Source organism: Anoplopoma fimbria, chromosome 1 (assembly GCF_027596085.1).
Source record: "Anoplopoma fimbria isolate UVic2021 breed Golden Eagle Sablefish chromosome 1, Afim_UVic_2022, whole genome shotgun sequence".
In the NCBI taxonomy this organism is placed as follows: Eukaryota; Metazoa; Chordata; class Actinopteri; order Perciformes; family Anoplopomatidae; genus Anoplopoma; species Anoplopoma fimbria.
The window spans coordinates 10,865,773-10,881,423 of record NC_072449.1 but is presented as its reverse complement, the minus strand read 5'-3'; the positions used below and the strand labels follow the sequence as shown (position 1 = coordinate 10,881,423).

Genomic DNA, 15,651 nt, shown 5'->3' with positions numbered 1-15,651 from the left:
AATCTGAATGGGGCCAATTTTTCCGTTTCAGCTCCATTATAAATTAAAACAATCTAAGAATTTTAGGAGGCAGAAACTGTAACCATGAGATTTAAACTAAGCTATTTTCAAATTCAAATGTCATATAACGCTTCTCACGGGCACATGAGGCCCTTAAACAAAAAAAAACAAAAAAGTGACCAACAGAAAAAAAGAAGAAGAAGAAAAAAGCCGTGTAAATTGGATTTGGCCCGGCCTTAACCTCGGCCCCTCTCTGTGCTGTGTGTGCTCTGGGGGCCAGGAGGCTAATTTAATTTGTTGGACAGAGAGATGGGGGGACGAGGAAAGACCGTCTGTCAGTCTGAAAGTCGCACTTTGCACTTCTGAAGACCTACTGTAACAACTAGAGCGGGGACGTGGACGACATATGCTCACGTACAGACAGCTGCATGAAACCAGAACTCTTTATTACTGTTACATATGTTCACCAGGGGAGGACTTCTCAGAACTGATAAACATGATCAGCTCGGTGGGTTTAGTCGAATTAAAAACACACACAGACCTGTGCTGTCGGTTCATGGCGGCCACCATGAGAGCGGTCCAACCTAGGCGGTGGCGGTGGTTCGGGTCGACCCCGTCTTTGACCAGACTGGTGGGGAGAAAGAAACAAAAAAGTGGCTATTATTCAACCTCACAATTAACATCCACATATTGTAGAGCCAGCTAAAACATGTGTCCAAATCATAGAGGTTTCCAATATGTTCTTTGGAGTGTTTTGTTAGTACAGTATATTTTACATAATGATGCTAGAATAAAGATTTGTTCATACTTAATAAGGTAAAGAATAGACAAATGTAAAAACAAGAGACATGGCAGTCCAGCTGCTTGTGTGACTGTCACAAAGAGCTGCCTTGTTAGACACAGCAGCATGAAACCAGCCCGAGATATCTTTGTCTCTATCTGAAGCCAAACACTTGCTCCTTGACCAGTTAATGTGTCTCTGTGTGTGTAAGCCAGGTGTGTGTTGAGTTTTACGCCCGAGGGTATGACATCAGGTACTGGAGTGGCACAGAGTGTGTGTGTGTGTGTGTGTGTGTGTGTGTGTGTGTGTGTGTGTGTGTGTGTGTGTGTGTGTGTGTGTGTGTGTGTGTGTGTGTGTGTGTGTGTGTGTAAGTGATCTGTCTGTCGTCTCGTGCGCTGAGCAGACAGACAGTGTGTGTGTTTACAGTCAACACGGTGGCCTCAGTCTGGTCTTCATGTAGCAGAAGCTCCTCACTACAGCTTCATCCGAGCTTTTCAGGGAACTGAGCATCTCTTAGCGCCTTCATTTTTACCAGACGGTTAAGTTAAAGACAGGGAATTTTGTGAAGTCAGAGATTTTGTATTTAACACATAAATGGCTGAATTGGACGGAGAAGCATTGTAGAAGATTTGTGCTCCATGAGAGCAGAAAGGGTTTGAGTCAAGTAAATCAAACGACTAACTTATTTCTAGAAACACTTAGAGTGACGTTTCAGCCATTTTTGGTTACATGTTCTGTATATTTCAAGTGTTAACTTAATTCAACTTGGGATATTGTCCAGGCTTCCAATGTGGCAGAGAAACACAGCAGAGTGTCAATGATGTCTGTAAATCCTAAAATGAAACTAGACCTTAAGAATGGGTTTACCAACATAAAATCAAATAAATGAATGGGGGTTTAATGTGAGTTAGAGGATCACAGAGACATCATTATGCTTCACACGCTAAGGTAAAACTAGAAGGGGGACATTGATAGTTAATATAACAGTTTCAAACTTTAAAGATTCTGATTACAAGAACAACACATGAACAGCAGCGTCCTTCCCTAACATTTCAGCATCGTTATCAACCTTCTCAGTAGAACATGCATGTCACGATAAAGCCTGAGTCTCACTTTATACACATTTCCGGTATTGAAATACTATCTCAATATAACATAATTATTCACTACAGTTGAAGCACAACGGCCTTCATAAACGCCTGTGTGAAAGCGAGACGTCTTTCCTCTCCACTGCCTCTCAGCAGACGCACCCTGACACTCTACCACTTCTAAAACTAAACCAAAGCACTTAACACATCTGTGACCTGCTTGACTCTCCTCGCTGCACTCTCACCTACACCATCTGCCACATGTGCACAGGTAACCCAAGCCAGCGAATAGAGACACACGTGGATAAACACATGTATGCTGTGCTCATATTATACCCAAAGACACACTGTACTTTATGTAAGCAAAGGTACCATTGTAATGGCACATTGCAGGACCTTATTGCATCACAAGCAGACTTTCCACACCAATTTTTTTCGGATCATGGCCTGTGACTACAGTGTGTTCACTTCTGTCCGTTTTCATAGTTACTCAATATTTGTAATGCAGTATTATCAGCTGAACAGATGGGATCAGGAAGTACTGTAAGACCCGTTGTGCTCCTTTTTGGTTCGCTCTGGTTGATTGTCTTGTAGTTTGTAGGATAATTCTATTAGACTCAGAGAAATAGGGCATTTTAATCTATGAGTGAAAAAAAATAAATAAATGTTATGCAAAGTGAGGGAAGAATAAAAGCTTTTAAATCAGAGGGATGTAAACTGGCAGACTGTTGGAATAGAGCTCTGAGTGTGACGTCCATCCTGCAAACACACAGATGGTCCTCTTCTTCCCCCTGGTGGTTATCGGTGGGACTACAACTACAGGTGATATAAGTGTGTTTACATAATTGCAGATTATCGTGGCTGCTCTACAAACTGGACAAAGCAGATGATCTGTGATTTATACAGGGCTATGAGATCTGAACGACACTAAAGAGCAGAATATGAAGTATAATTTACGAGAGCAGTGTGTGTCGACAGTGATGTCATACAACAAATACCCCTTTGGATTGAAGGAACCACTTATGGTCTCTTAATTCAAGTTAATGTATTTAATTGTTGTCCAGGCTGAGATATACAAAATGATTGTCTACTGTCTAAATAAGTTCTGCCTCAATACGTATGTATACATAAAAACGTTGGCAGGGATATGGCCTCTGACCAAAAATATCATTAGTTTATCATTTAATTTAGCACAGAGCTTCCCAAATTACAAGTTCAGTTCAAAACCATTGAAGTATTTTTTCATCCTCATACAGTCCACTACCATTATGACAAATTAAAGGTAATACTTGCTGTTACCTGGCATGATGACTAGACTATAAACATGCAAAGAAATGCCTATGACACATGATTTATCTTTATTTTGTTAATGTATTCATAACCTATTTAAAATCTACAAAACCCTTACTACACTTGGCAGCCTCCTTAAATTATATGATTTACAATAAAGAGAGCCAAGGAAGCTTCTACATGTTATGGTGCCAGGATGTGCATGTGCAAATATGTATTTGAAACACATTTTGTATTAAAGTGTACAAACATTGCATTGCATGCTATGGACACAAGATGAATCAGTGAAATGTTTATTCATTAAGACTGTGTGTGTGTGTGTGTGTGTGTGTGTGTGTGTGTGTGTGTGTGTGTGTGTGTGTGTGTGTGTGTGTGTGTGTGTGTGTGTGGTACCTGGCAACATCTTGAGAGTTATTGGTCCTCGCTGCCTCCAGAAGAGCATCACCTTGTTGTTAGAAGAGCAGATACAGAGAACATTAGAAAGGAGGATACAGAGAATGTGAGTACACATACTTAAGAATGTGCCAATACTGTTATTAAAAGGAAAATCCAATTCCCCAATATTTTCTTAACTCAGTTGACCACGATGACACTACAATATTTTCTACAAAGTGATTAATCACAAATAGACAGAACAATATGACACTAATACACTGTGCAATACAATAGTTATAATAGTTTCTGTCTGTTTATATACAATTTACATATAGTATATATATAATAGTTACTGTGGATTCTTTACTGTTTTTTACAGGGGGTTTTTATTGCTCATTTGCTTATTTATAATACTTATTTTGATCTTGTTTTTGTTACTATGTCTCTTGTTTTTGCACTATCCTCTATGCTGCTGTAATCCTGTACATTTCCCCGCTGCGGGACTAATAAAGGATTATCTTATTTTATCTTATCAATAACACTAAGTCAGACAACACAATGCCTGACAGTGCATAAAGTCTACCTTTGTTATCAGAATCTTTCTTCAGGCAGAAGGCCACTGCTGCAGCAGACAGCACCCCGACAGAGGCCGCTCCTGCCCGGCCGGCTCCTCCACCTGTCCCCCGGCCCTCACCACCACTCTCCCCGCTCTCCTCCCAGTACTGGTTGTTGTTGCGCCCTCTCCCGGCCAGCGCCGCCCATGAGCTGCGGCGGTTCTCCAGGCTGGACAGCCATCTAGGGGCGAGGTGGTGGTACTGCACCGAGGGGCTCACACTGGTAACAGCGGTGTCTTCAGCTAAAATCCCCCGTCTGGAGACCCGGGAGGTGGACACGATTGGGTTGCGGTTGATCTCCGCCGGTGTCTCGCGGATGCCCCGGCTGGCAGCACCACCTGCGCTGGTCTGGAGCACGCGGCTGCACGGTGACAGGCTGCGCGACCTTCTCGCGATCAGCCTGGTGGGAATAGATGATAACATGGCGATGGACTCACCGGGAGAAACACGCGTGGGGGGTGAAGCCCAGTTATTGTAGAGAGAACCGGAACCCGTGCAGACCGGGGACACCGCGTTGGTACCGACGTAACAGCTGCTTAATTACCTTGATTCCCATGCAACTACTCACAACCATGAAAACAACAGCTTCACCTCATCGCTGCGCAGATGTCACCAGAACGCGCGGTGCATTCTGGGAAATGCTGTTTTACTAGAAGGGTCATTCCAGAATTGGAGGAAAATTTAGGCATCATCACTTTAAAAAAAATTGACTCTATATTTTATCATTTTCTTTTGTGTATTTCATAAAAACAGGTTATGAACTGTCAAATAATTTGATTCGTCCAGCTCAGGCATAGAAAGTATACTTTTTATGAGATGTTTTATTTTTTGTGTGCTATAATTAATCCTTTATACCTGGCGCAACCCTGTTACAAATACTTGGGAGCCTGAAAAAAGTACATTTTAAAATGCTGCTTCATAAATCCTGTACGATTAAGTAAAGAGAGTCACATTCACAGTGGATACGCATTTAATTTCAGATAAGACTTGACTTAAATTAATTTAAGCAACTTTTGAAATCCACCTTTCCCAACTTTTCAATAATCATACTAATTTCAGTATTTATTTTCAAAAATTTGCTCACACACATTATGCATATAATCATTCAAACTTCTATTGTCAGGCGCTCATGGCAAGATGTGGATCTGTCACATACTGCCGTGGTCGCTTAAATCAAGTTAAACTGAAGTTAGAATACAGTTGTATTGTGATTTTTTTTTTTAAATATTATATAGGCTTCAAATAAGCCCAGTGGGCTTTCTGCCTCTTCCTGCACTGTAATATCATTTATCAATGTTATGTTTTTTTAAAAATGTTCAATTGTGCAAATAAACTAAACTAAACTAAACTAAGATACGAATCATTTTGAAGGGACTTGTCTAGAATCCACGTTTGTATTTGATTCCTCAGTAAAATGTAAAATGTAAAACAGCTGTTGATTATTCTGTTTGGCCTTTAGTTTCCCATCACGTGGAGTTTATTCCCTGTATGAGACAGAGCACAGCTGTTCAGGATTTCTGGTCCTTTCGTATACATATTTACATGAAAGGACCCGAGAATAAAAGCACAGACAGTGACATACATTTGATGACACAAGCAGTTGTTTTGTGAGTATACTTGTAATTTCATAGTTCACCACGGCCGCCAGGTGGCATCAGAGTGCAGTGCTGATGTTGGCCAAAGTACACATGCAGTTGCAGGCAAATGTCATCATCTTTATCACACGTCCTCAGTGTGGGACATAAATATTGAGAGTGGTTAGATAAATTGGTTATCCTCATGCAATCAGGAGAATCACGACACAATTGTAGACTGAGAGATGGAGTAGTATCTAAAGATAAACAAAGCTTTCAAAGTTGTGAGTGTAGACTTTGCAGCACTATCCTGTAATCACATCATGTGCTAGTTTACTGAGGCTCATTTTCTCAATGGGATACATGCTGGTGAAATGTAATGTAATGATGTGCTTTCATTACAATGCAAAACTATTGAAGCAGTCTTTAATTCATTCTTCTTTTCTTATCTCCAGTGTGACTCAGTCCTTTTATCTCATTTGAGTAGGCGTCTTTCTCACTATCTCTCTCCCGAGGCATTCAAGGGTAACTGGAAAGCGTAAGATTTACTGTATGAGGTATTGTTGATGTATGTTCTTCACCACGTGAACATACTTAGCTAGGGATGTTGGGTTTTGTTGGTACGTGATCTGCATCATTGTGACTGCTAAAAAGAGAGCAGAGGATAAAAGGGTAACTCATTGTGGAAAACCTGATGGACTTGAGATTATTAAAATTGTTCTAGTATCAGGAAACACACACACACACACACACACACACACACACACACACACACACACACACACACACACACACCTGAATACAAAAGCAGCACTATTTGAAGAATTGCTTGTCTTTAAAATCCCAATGACTGCATTTTGAGAGCTGTTCTTTCTAAGGTTTTTGTAAATGTTCCTCTTAAAATGTGATTGTTGCAGCAGACATCAATAAAGAAAAGTATCATTCAACCTTTTAAAGCCATGGTATATCATATAACGATAGCATTACACTTCCATTTAGTAGCAGGAATGGCGAGCATGGATTGTTCAGAAATGTGATGGTACTACCGGGGGTGTTTTCATCTAGCCTACACCTACTTGCATACAATGCCATTTTCTTGTGACTGAGATCCGAGCCAAACCAATGTGACATATACAAGCGTAGGTTGTAATTTATTAGATGGGTATGTTGAGTGCTGGCAATAAGCTCACCGTAGCTCACCAGACATGAATCATAGAGGACATCATGCTCGGCCATCATAAATCCACTGCCGCTTTTACCAGCAGTCCCGAAATCTAAATATCCATGAGGGTTGTCTGCTGGTCACTTGGGCCCCCTAGTTTGGGAACCACTTTTTTTTAGACACACTAAATAGTTTGGATGTTTTATGTTTTAATAAATATAGAATGCTCTATTCATGAGAAAAGTCCCCTCTCACATGCCTGTTTTAGGAGGTTAAAGGTCACGGTCAGCAATGGAAAACTTGGTGCTATTACAGGGTTTTTATTCATAATGTTTATTCAAAAGACAGTTTTAGTAACAAAAAAAGCTCAGGGACCACACCTAAAAGAGGTTGATGGGTGTACAGCAGGCTACCAACACAAAATGACACATTTCTGCACTTAAAAACCTTGCATGGCATATCCTCGTTTTATTTAGTAACACAACTGTGTGATTCTAAGAAAACAAAAGGTGTTCCACTTTAGCTTATTTGGGCCTCAAGATGTCGTGAGAACACCCACAGATCAAATTGAGTGAAGAAGGCTGATAATGGCCTTTACACACTCCAAGATGAAAGGAGAACACGACAGAGGGAATAACACAGTGACACTTTTAAACATATTGCTTTATAGTGAATGTAAACGTGTATTGTTCTCAGTAAGCGAGTTTATACATTGTTGTAATTGAATGCAGCTATAACAGGTCATAAGGAAGCATTAACCGAAATGTGAACACTTCCAAATATGTTACACGTCAGCCAACAGGAGCCAGGCGCGTGCCCGCTGCTCACTGAACAAACTAGTTTGCAAAAAAAAAAGTGCCCGTGTTTGGTGCGATAGCGCGGGTTGCGTTCAAATGCTGTCGGCAATATGAAAACGACAAACATACAGGAGTTTTCTTGCATGTTTAAATTGTAGAAAACAAGCAGGCAGTTTCTAAATATTAAGTCATATTTGAAAATAGTGTGTCAGTGTGGTTCTCACATGCAAACTTGGAAATGTCAAACTACATAACTCTTATGAAACGTTGGTCTATTTTCTCTACTGCTATTCTCGGGGTCAACAGTTAGGTCGTTGTTTTGACATTCAAGAATGTACCAAGTTTGAGCGTTGCTGGTTTAATAATTTCTCCACCTCCAATGGTGAGATAACAACTAGTTAGTTCGCTTTACAGTTAGCCAGATAGATTAGTTTATTTAGTCATAGCCAAGCCAACAATAACACATTATAAGCTTTGGCCTAGCACATACAGATGTGGCATTCAATGTATTTGTTGTAATGGCCAGCTGTTTTCAGTATATATCAGCCCTTTGTGTCTTTTTTTAGATAGGCTAAAAATGAACCACATGGAATAAATATAGGCATAGACACGTTTTCATTCATTCAGCTGTTACTTTACAAATAAAGTTTAAAGAACAAAATATCTTCACATAAGCTGAGAGTTTTACGAGGAGCACCTGAAGTCAGCACAGGGAGGCGTTTCCAATGTAGCCTGAACTGCGTCGCTTGCCAGTTCAGCCTGCTTTTCTCCTCCTCCTCCCTCCTCCTCCACCTCCTCCTCCTCCTCTTCCTCTTATTTCTCACCGCATCTCCTTCACCACCTGCCACAGCAGCAGCGACGCAGCGATGGAGAACCGCCGCCAATGATCACGAGCCCAGGCAAGACTTCAATTGAGAGAGAGAGAGAGAGAGAGAGGGACAGTGAGAATAAACACAGAGAGAGAGAGAGAGAGAGGGACAGTGAGAATAAACAGAGAGAGAGAGAGAGAGAGAGAGAGAGAGACAACGGAGAGACGTGCGGGGACAGAAACATATGGTCCGTGTGAAGAGCTGCTGCTGTTTGTGAGGACTGCCAACCCGAGCTGAAACTTATTCAACCACCGTGATCAACTAAAAGGCACATTTGTTCCGTGCATTTTGACCCTTCTTTGCATTATTTGTGCGCGTGCGTGTGTCTGTGTGTGTGTGTGTGTGTGTGTGTGTGTGTGTGTGTGCGCGTGTGTGTGTGTGAGACTGCGCTTATTCACCTCTGTTTCATTAGTTTGCACAGGGTGGATTGCGGTTGTCGCACCTCCCTGAACGCGCATCATCACAAGACGCGCTGCAGCCCACATTAAAAAAAAAAAAAAAAACACAAAAAAAAAAAAAAAAAAGCAAGCTTCACGCGAGGAGGAAATTGAATCAGACAAATTATCCCCACAGAAGAGGAGAACAAGAGTGGCTGACTCTCTGCTTCCATCCGTGTTTCCTCCGGGCCCGACAGGAGTCTCATAGAGCCCCCATCTCTCTTCTCCCTCCCCTCCCCCTCCCCTCTCCTCCACCCCTTCCCCCGGTAACAAGCCATGTCTGGACACACTGTGACCATACCGGACGACCGGGCGTTTGCCAGCTTCAAGGCGGAATGTCTGTGCGAGGAAGGCTGGAGCATGAACCACAACAAGGGGGGCATCACTGTGTGGACCCAGAGTCTGGAGGAGGGGAAGTCCATCCACAAAATTAAGGTGAGACTGTTTAACCTCCAAAAGAATAAGACTGGGCAAGTCCTTAGCATTTGTTTAAACAAAGTATACATTTGATCTGTGTATTCACTTTAATATTCAGAGAAAAACAAAGAAGCAGTGCTGTGTAATCCAGGTGGAAGGGAAGTGCTTTTTCCCAAATTCCCACATGATTAAAACTGCTGACACGCTTAAACTGCTGCTTTTTGCTGCATGGTAGTCGCAGAAGCTTATTGCATTTCATAGAAATGTATTCAGCTGACGTGGCATATTATATGTTGTCCATTTCTAATCACACTAAACAAATGGGTTTAGTAAATAGACCCGATATGATGCTCACCGAGCAACTGTAAAGCCTGCAACATGCAGCTTATTAAGAATAGCACTGCTTATTGAACACTTCCTGTGTTAGATCAACTCATCTATTTATAAATGTGTGGAGTGGCTGGGTTGTGAATGTATAACTGATGCACACGATAAGAAACCCCCGCTACTTTAGAGAAGTGAGAGCCTCAGGAGTCAGGTTTCTTCTCTGGGGAGTAGACACCATTATCCTCTGTGAAACTATTTTCAAGTATCTACCCAAAAGCATATTAGGTACTGTTTCAGCTTTCTTTGTGGACTTGGAGCTGGGTTTGCATACAATTTATCATTAATTTAACACAGCACAGGGAAGTGAACAAAAGCTGAAATAGTACAGTAGACAATACAACTTACAATGACTGTAAAGATTAGTCAATAAAAGCTGTTGATCAATAGACAGAAATAGATCAGTGAGTTCAGTTATTCATTTTAGTTTGTTTTTTAATTTAGTGGTTGCTGCTTTTGTAATTTGATGATTTTCTGCTTTTCTTGGTTCCATATTATTCAAAATATCTAAGGGTTTTATAACAAAATGTGCCGGTTAAACACATTATTTTGGGCTCTGATAACTTGTGATGGTTGTTTGTTATTATTTGTATGTATTTTAATAACTTAAATGATGAACCAGCCCTAAAGCTGCACTAGAGTACTGTTTGAATACAGTAACAGAAGTTGCAGGAGGCGGAAAAGCAGGGTGTGTAGCTCCTCCCTGATCATTGTTTAGAAAAGGTAATAATGTGAAAGCACTTTGTTATCTAGTCAAATAGCAGCCGTGGCAGTTTGTCTCAAATGTGAATGTTTGTTTTGGGTTTCGATGTGGAGGCGTCATCAGGAATAGCTTTGTCACTTTAAGCCATGGGAAAACTGCTGTGTATAGTCTAACACATTATATTTGATCTTGTCATTAATAATGATTTGTTACTGTTCCATAGGAACAAAACTAATTCAGCACATTTGTAGAATAAACATACATGAATAGGAATAGATGATTAAAGAAGTTTGCACACATGTTAAGACAAAAAAACGACATTTAATGCAATCTTCACTTCCTTTATCATTAAGATCATCAGTTATTTGAAGAAAATGAAGGAATGTATAATGTGTAAATGTATAAAAACCTACTTAGAGTCCATTCATACATATATATATATATATATATATATATATATATATATATATATATATATATATATATATATACTTAGGTCATATATAACTACTAAAAGGTGAAAGATTACAGTGTTACTGCAGTGCTCTGCATCTAGCCACCACCTCTACTAGCCATTGGGGTCAACAGCCCTCTAGAATTTAGCATTATATCACTGTTATACTTGCATTTCAAGTTTTCAGTGTACAATCCAGTCTCCACTTAGCCTTAAACCTGACTGACTGGCTTAACTGGGTCTAAATCTCTTAAAGTGTTGTCACTCTCACTTCAAGACAGATTTTGCTTTTCAGCTGACAGTTTTTTGGAGGTTGCTTCCACTCTTCCAAACTTTACAGTACTCTCTGATGTGAAAATCCAGATTACCGTAATTTAACTTTTGGATACATTGCCCTCTGTGTAAACAAGTGTGATAACATCTGTGTGTCGTCCTGCTGGTATATCCGGGTCTGAGGAGTGTGAGCGAACCACCAGCTGTTTACTTTGTTAAATAAAGTGGAGTGTGTGCATGCATGGGTGTGTGTCTGTGTCTATATGGGTGGACAGGGGCCACAGCAGATGGATTTTCCCAGCCCCCATCTATCTACTGTATCTTTACCTGTGAAGCAGTGTGTGTGTGTGTGTGTGTGTGTGTGTGTGTGTGTGTGTGTGTGTGTGTGTGTGTGTGTGTGTGTGTGTGTGTGTGTGTGTGTGTGGTGTGGGGTGGGGGGTATGTCCTGTGTGTACAGAAGGAGAGGTGTATCATGCCTGCATCAGCTGGGTAATACGTGTGTGTGTGTGTGTGTGTGTAGTTGTTAAGGACAGGTGTGTTTCCTCGGGACAGCTCTGCAAACAGAGAGAAGTAGAAAGTGCACACAGACACACATTAGGAGTTTGAATGGGGCCCTTATCTATAGCTGCCACTTTATCTTTATGTAAATACGACAGTTACAGGAGCTTTATTTTGCATTGTTACCTCATTCTCTAGCTCCGGTTTTCTTTCAGTCTCACACACAGTACGGATTTTCAACCAAAACTTGAACATTGCAAACATTTATTTATTCCTCCTCACAAAATGATGAGGGTAGTTGTATGTTAATAAGGCAGATGGTGTGTTTGGATCATGCTTATAGATGTGTGTGTGTGTGTGTGTGTGGGTTAAGGGGCATGTAGCGATGCCACAGATACTGCTCTTCTATTCATAGAGACAAAATAAAAGCATGTCAAATGATTAATGGGAGCATTGAGAGTAATAGCAGTGAAAGAAATGTATATATTAAAACCAGAGAGAGAGAGACAGAGAACAGTCTTGCAATCATCATTATCATTAGCAACCTAATTATCATCAGCCCCATCATCGTCATAATCCTTGCCACTGCCATGTTCATCAATATTAACTTCTGGTATCACGGTGTAATCACAGCTGTAACCATCCGCCTCATCAACATCATATCATTAGTCAGCACATGACTCCACACACAATGCACAATGTGTTGGTGTGTGTAATCTGTAGGTGTTGACACAGAGGGAAGCCCGGCTCTGAATCACCATTACGCACTCCTCCATTTTTTTTATTTTTTTTGGTTCATAATTGTCTTCTGCAATCATGTATCAGCACCCAGAGGAGCAGACGTTGAGAGTACAGAGCGAGGGATGGAAGACAGTGGCGGGGGGAGAAGAAGAATTGGTGAGACAGGGAATAAGGAAGAAAATGAGTAGTGAGTGGTGTGAGCTGGATGAGCAAAAGGTCAGAGGTCATGGGTGTTCTGAGTGGGCAGTGAGCGCAGTGTTGACTCGGACCTGGCATGCAGAAAAGACTCAACAAACCATACGCACACATATTGTTTGTGCACCTACTTGTCTGCCTTTTTGTCTCCCCTCGTCTCTGCTTTATCTCTCTGAACTCCCTTTCACCGTCCTCTATCTGCTTCTCCTTGCCTCGTCTGTTGACTCCACTGAATTAGTGCGTAATAGAATTAGGTACACATGTACTTAGCTGGCTGTATGTCTTCATTCTGCACTGAATGTCTTTTGCTCCCTGCAGTTCTCTTCTTTTGCCTTTTCATTTGGGTTTTTCTTCTTCCTCCTACTCCTGTTTCTGTTTGCCTGTGGACTCAACACATTCATTATTCTCCCTGGTCTTTTCTGACCTACAAGTCCTCTCCAATCTGTCAATACACGGATATCAAATATAAGATCATTACTTACGGATGGTTGCCTTCTGTAGATATAATACATTGCAGTATCTGGTTTTTTTTTCTGCTGAGGCAACCAACATGGCCTTGGCACTGTAAGTGTTTTCTTGGCACTGTATGTGTCTTTGTACTGGAGAGTAAGAAACGGGCCTTTCATTTTGTGACATGCAAAGCGTCAGCAGAAATCATAATCAATTGTTGTTTCCCTGTAATGTCAATCTGCATTCATACCCTCATTCAGTACCACAAACAACCTCTCTTAACACTCAGTGATCTCTGGGTAATAACAGAATATCTGTGTAAAGTTTTGACTATTGTCTTTAATAGACTGATAATGAATTAGTTAAGGCAAATCAGTATCAGATGATTCTACGACCACTAATGACATTTGAACATTCCATGAGCTCGTCTTTGTAGTGTTCTTCCTCCATGTTCTGGTTTCTTAGTCACAGTGCTGTTAACTTTACCTACATCCTTTACTTAATTAAAAGTCCTGCATTCAAAATGATACTTAAGTAAAGTACATAAGTATTTACAACAAATTACACTTAAAAGTATTCAGAGAATTTCTATCATTATGAAAATTAAAGGCATCATAAAAATAGACTTTATGGCAGAACAGTTGTATAGGATTGTACAGGTGTACCTCATGACCACGGAGTTTACACTCTTGGATAAATTAATCTATAACAATGTATATATTAGTTGATCACATTCAGCTTTAGCTATCACATGAATTAAGTCTGATAGAAGTGAATCACTTCTATCAGATGAATTAAGTAGAAGTTACAAAAAATGCTTAAAATGGAAATACTTAAGTAAAGCAAGTAGTCTAACAGGACTTTCTTTTTTCTTTTTCTTTTTTATCTCTGACCATATTACGATCACTAGTATCTATCCTCAAAATCATGTATGAGTCTCTGAACCCAATCATTTCCTTGATCTCAGTGAGGAGGTGCCATTTCAATTTAGCACTTTCAATTTATTTTGTTTCACAGTGTGGCTGGTTGTGAAGCCCTGTGAAATTGTGGCCATGGCTATAAAAAATGTAATTTAATTTGACAGCAGCAACAAGTGGGCATAGCTCTCATATTGTCATCCATTTCCAATTTGGATTTTGAGGTAGTAAATTCAATTTCTTGAATAAGTGAGTTGGAAACCCAAATGGGATGTTGAGAGTTCAAATGATATCTGGTCTCAGGACAATTAACTTCACCTAATTCGGGTCTTCATGAGATGGTGGCTTTTCAGTGTGTCAGTGCCATTAATAAGCAAATGCTATCATGCTAATATGCTAAACTAAGATGGTAAACATTATACCAGTTAAACGGCAGCATGCTAGTGTTTTCAGATCATGTTAGCATGCTGATGTTAGCCCCACTGTGCCTAAATACAGCCTCACAGCTGCTAGCATGGCTCCAGGCTCCATAGTTATGTTATTTTACTTTAATATGACAAAATGAAATTTAATTAAAGGATTTTGTAGATCCATATCTGAATGAGCACTTCAGATAAGAATCTTTAAAATGGTGCTGTTTGTGCTGTTACACCAAAGAGAGCTGTACAGCCAAATGTAGAATACAGTTGGTGATGGTTTTCTTTAATTAAGCCCTCAGGAATCAAAGGGGAAGAAGATGGTGCAGATTGAGTATTAACCCCCCAGGGCTGATTGGTAATGGGAGTTAAAACCGCCTGGGACAGAAGACCACTCGCTGTCCATTTCTTACTAATCTACTCCTCTTGCTCTGTTTTTCTTCTGGACCCTCTTAGCCTCTGACTCTTGCTCTTTGTGTCTCTCATCCTCTTTGTTTTTATTATTAAGACTAATTCCCCCTGGCAATTGTAACTGTAGTAACAGCTTTACTCAAGGGCTGCAGACCTCTCTTTACACAGGGTGTTTGTATACTACTGTATCTACTCCAAAGATGACACAGGCAGGAGTCCCTATGGTGTCATTATAAGCCGTGACACACTACAGCATACTTATTTAAAACAACAAGTAAGGATGTATAAACAATTGACCCCTCTTACATTCAGCTTTGAAATGTATCCATTTCATTTCTGTAAAGGTTTTTTATAGTAGATTCTAGGACGGCTATGGCCTCTATGATCACTCCCTGCTGCCCTGTCACCTTCACAATCCATTGACACACTGTGTTTGTGTGTCTGTCTCGACCCTGGAGTGATTGTGTGGTTTCCATTTAAGAGCTCCGGTCAAGTAAAGAGTCATCGGTCGTTAGTGGCCTTCCTCTTAATGCTTATCCTATTTTTGTCTTTCTCTCTCTGTCTCACATTCACACACACACACACACTTTTTATTTTGTTGTCCTCTGACACTGATATTCTCAGATCATCTTATGTCTAATAATATACACATCAGCTATGCACACAGTTAAGTGTGCAGGTGTGTGTGTGGTACTTTGAAACTGAGTGTGTCTGTATTTATTTGTTCCGTTTGCACATCAGATTAATATGAATGTGAAATAATGTGCTTGACCTTGATGTGTTCACCAGGTTTCGTATTGGTTTC

General features: G+C 40.5%; 2 protein-coding genes across 2 annotated transcripts in view; one reads left to right on the top strand and one right to left on the bottom strand.

The window, feature by feature from the left end:
* clpb (ClpB family mitochondrial disaggregase) overlaps nt 1–5,415 on the bottom strand; it is a 33,340-nt gene extending 27,925 nt beyond the window's left edge. The window contains exons 1-3 of the mRNA XM_054596775.1: nt 4,118–5,415; nt 3,553–3,604; nt 542–628 (exon numbers count right to left, since the gene is read on the bottom strand). Of these exons, the coding sequence (XP_054452750.1) occupies nt 542–628; nt 3,553–3,604; nt 4,118–4,571 (593 nt within the window). The 5' untranslated portion in view covers nt 4,572–5,415. The remainder of the gene's footprint in view (nt 1–541; nt 629–3,552; nt 3,605–4,117) is intronic.
* A 3,068-nt stretch (nt 5,416–8,483) lies between these two features.
* stard10 (StAR-related lipid transfer (START) domain containing 10) overlaps nt 8,484–15,651 on the top strand; it is a 13,093-nt gene continuing 5,925 nt past the window's right edge. Inside the window, exon 1 of the mRNA XM_054598287.1 lies at nt 8,484–9,422. Coding sequence (XP_054454262.1) covers nt 9,264–9,422 — 159 coding nt within the window. The 5' untranslated portion in view covers nt 8,484–9,263. The remainder of the gene's footprint in view (nt 9,423–15,651) is intronic.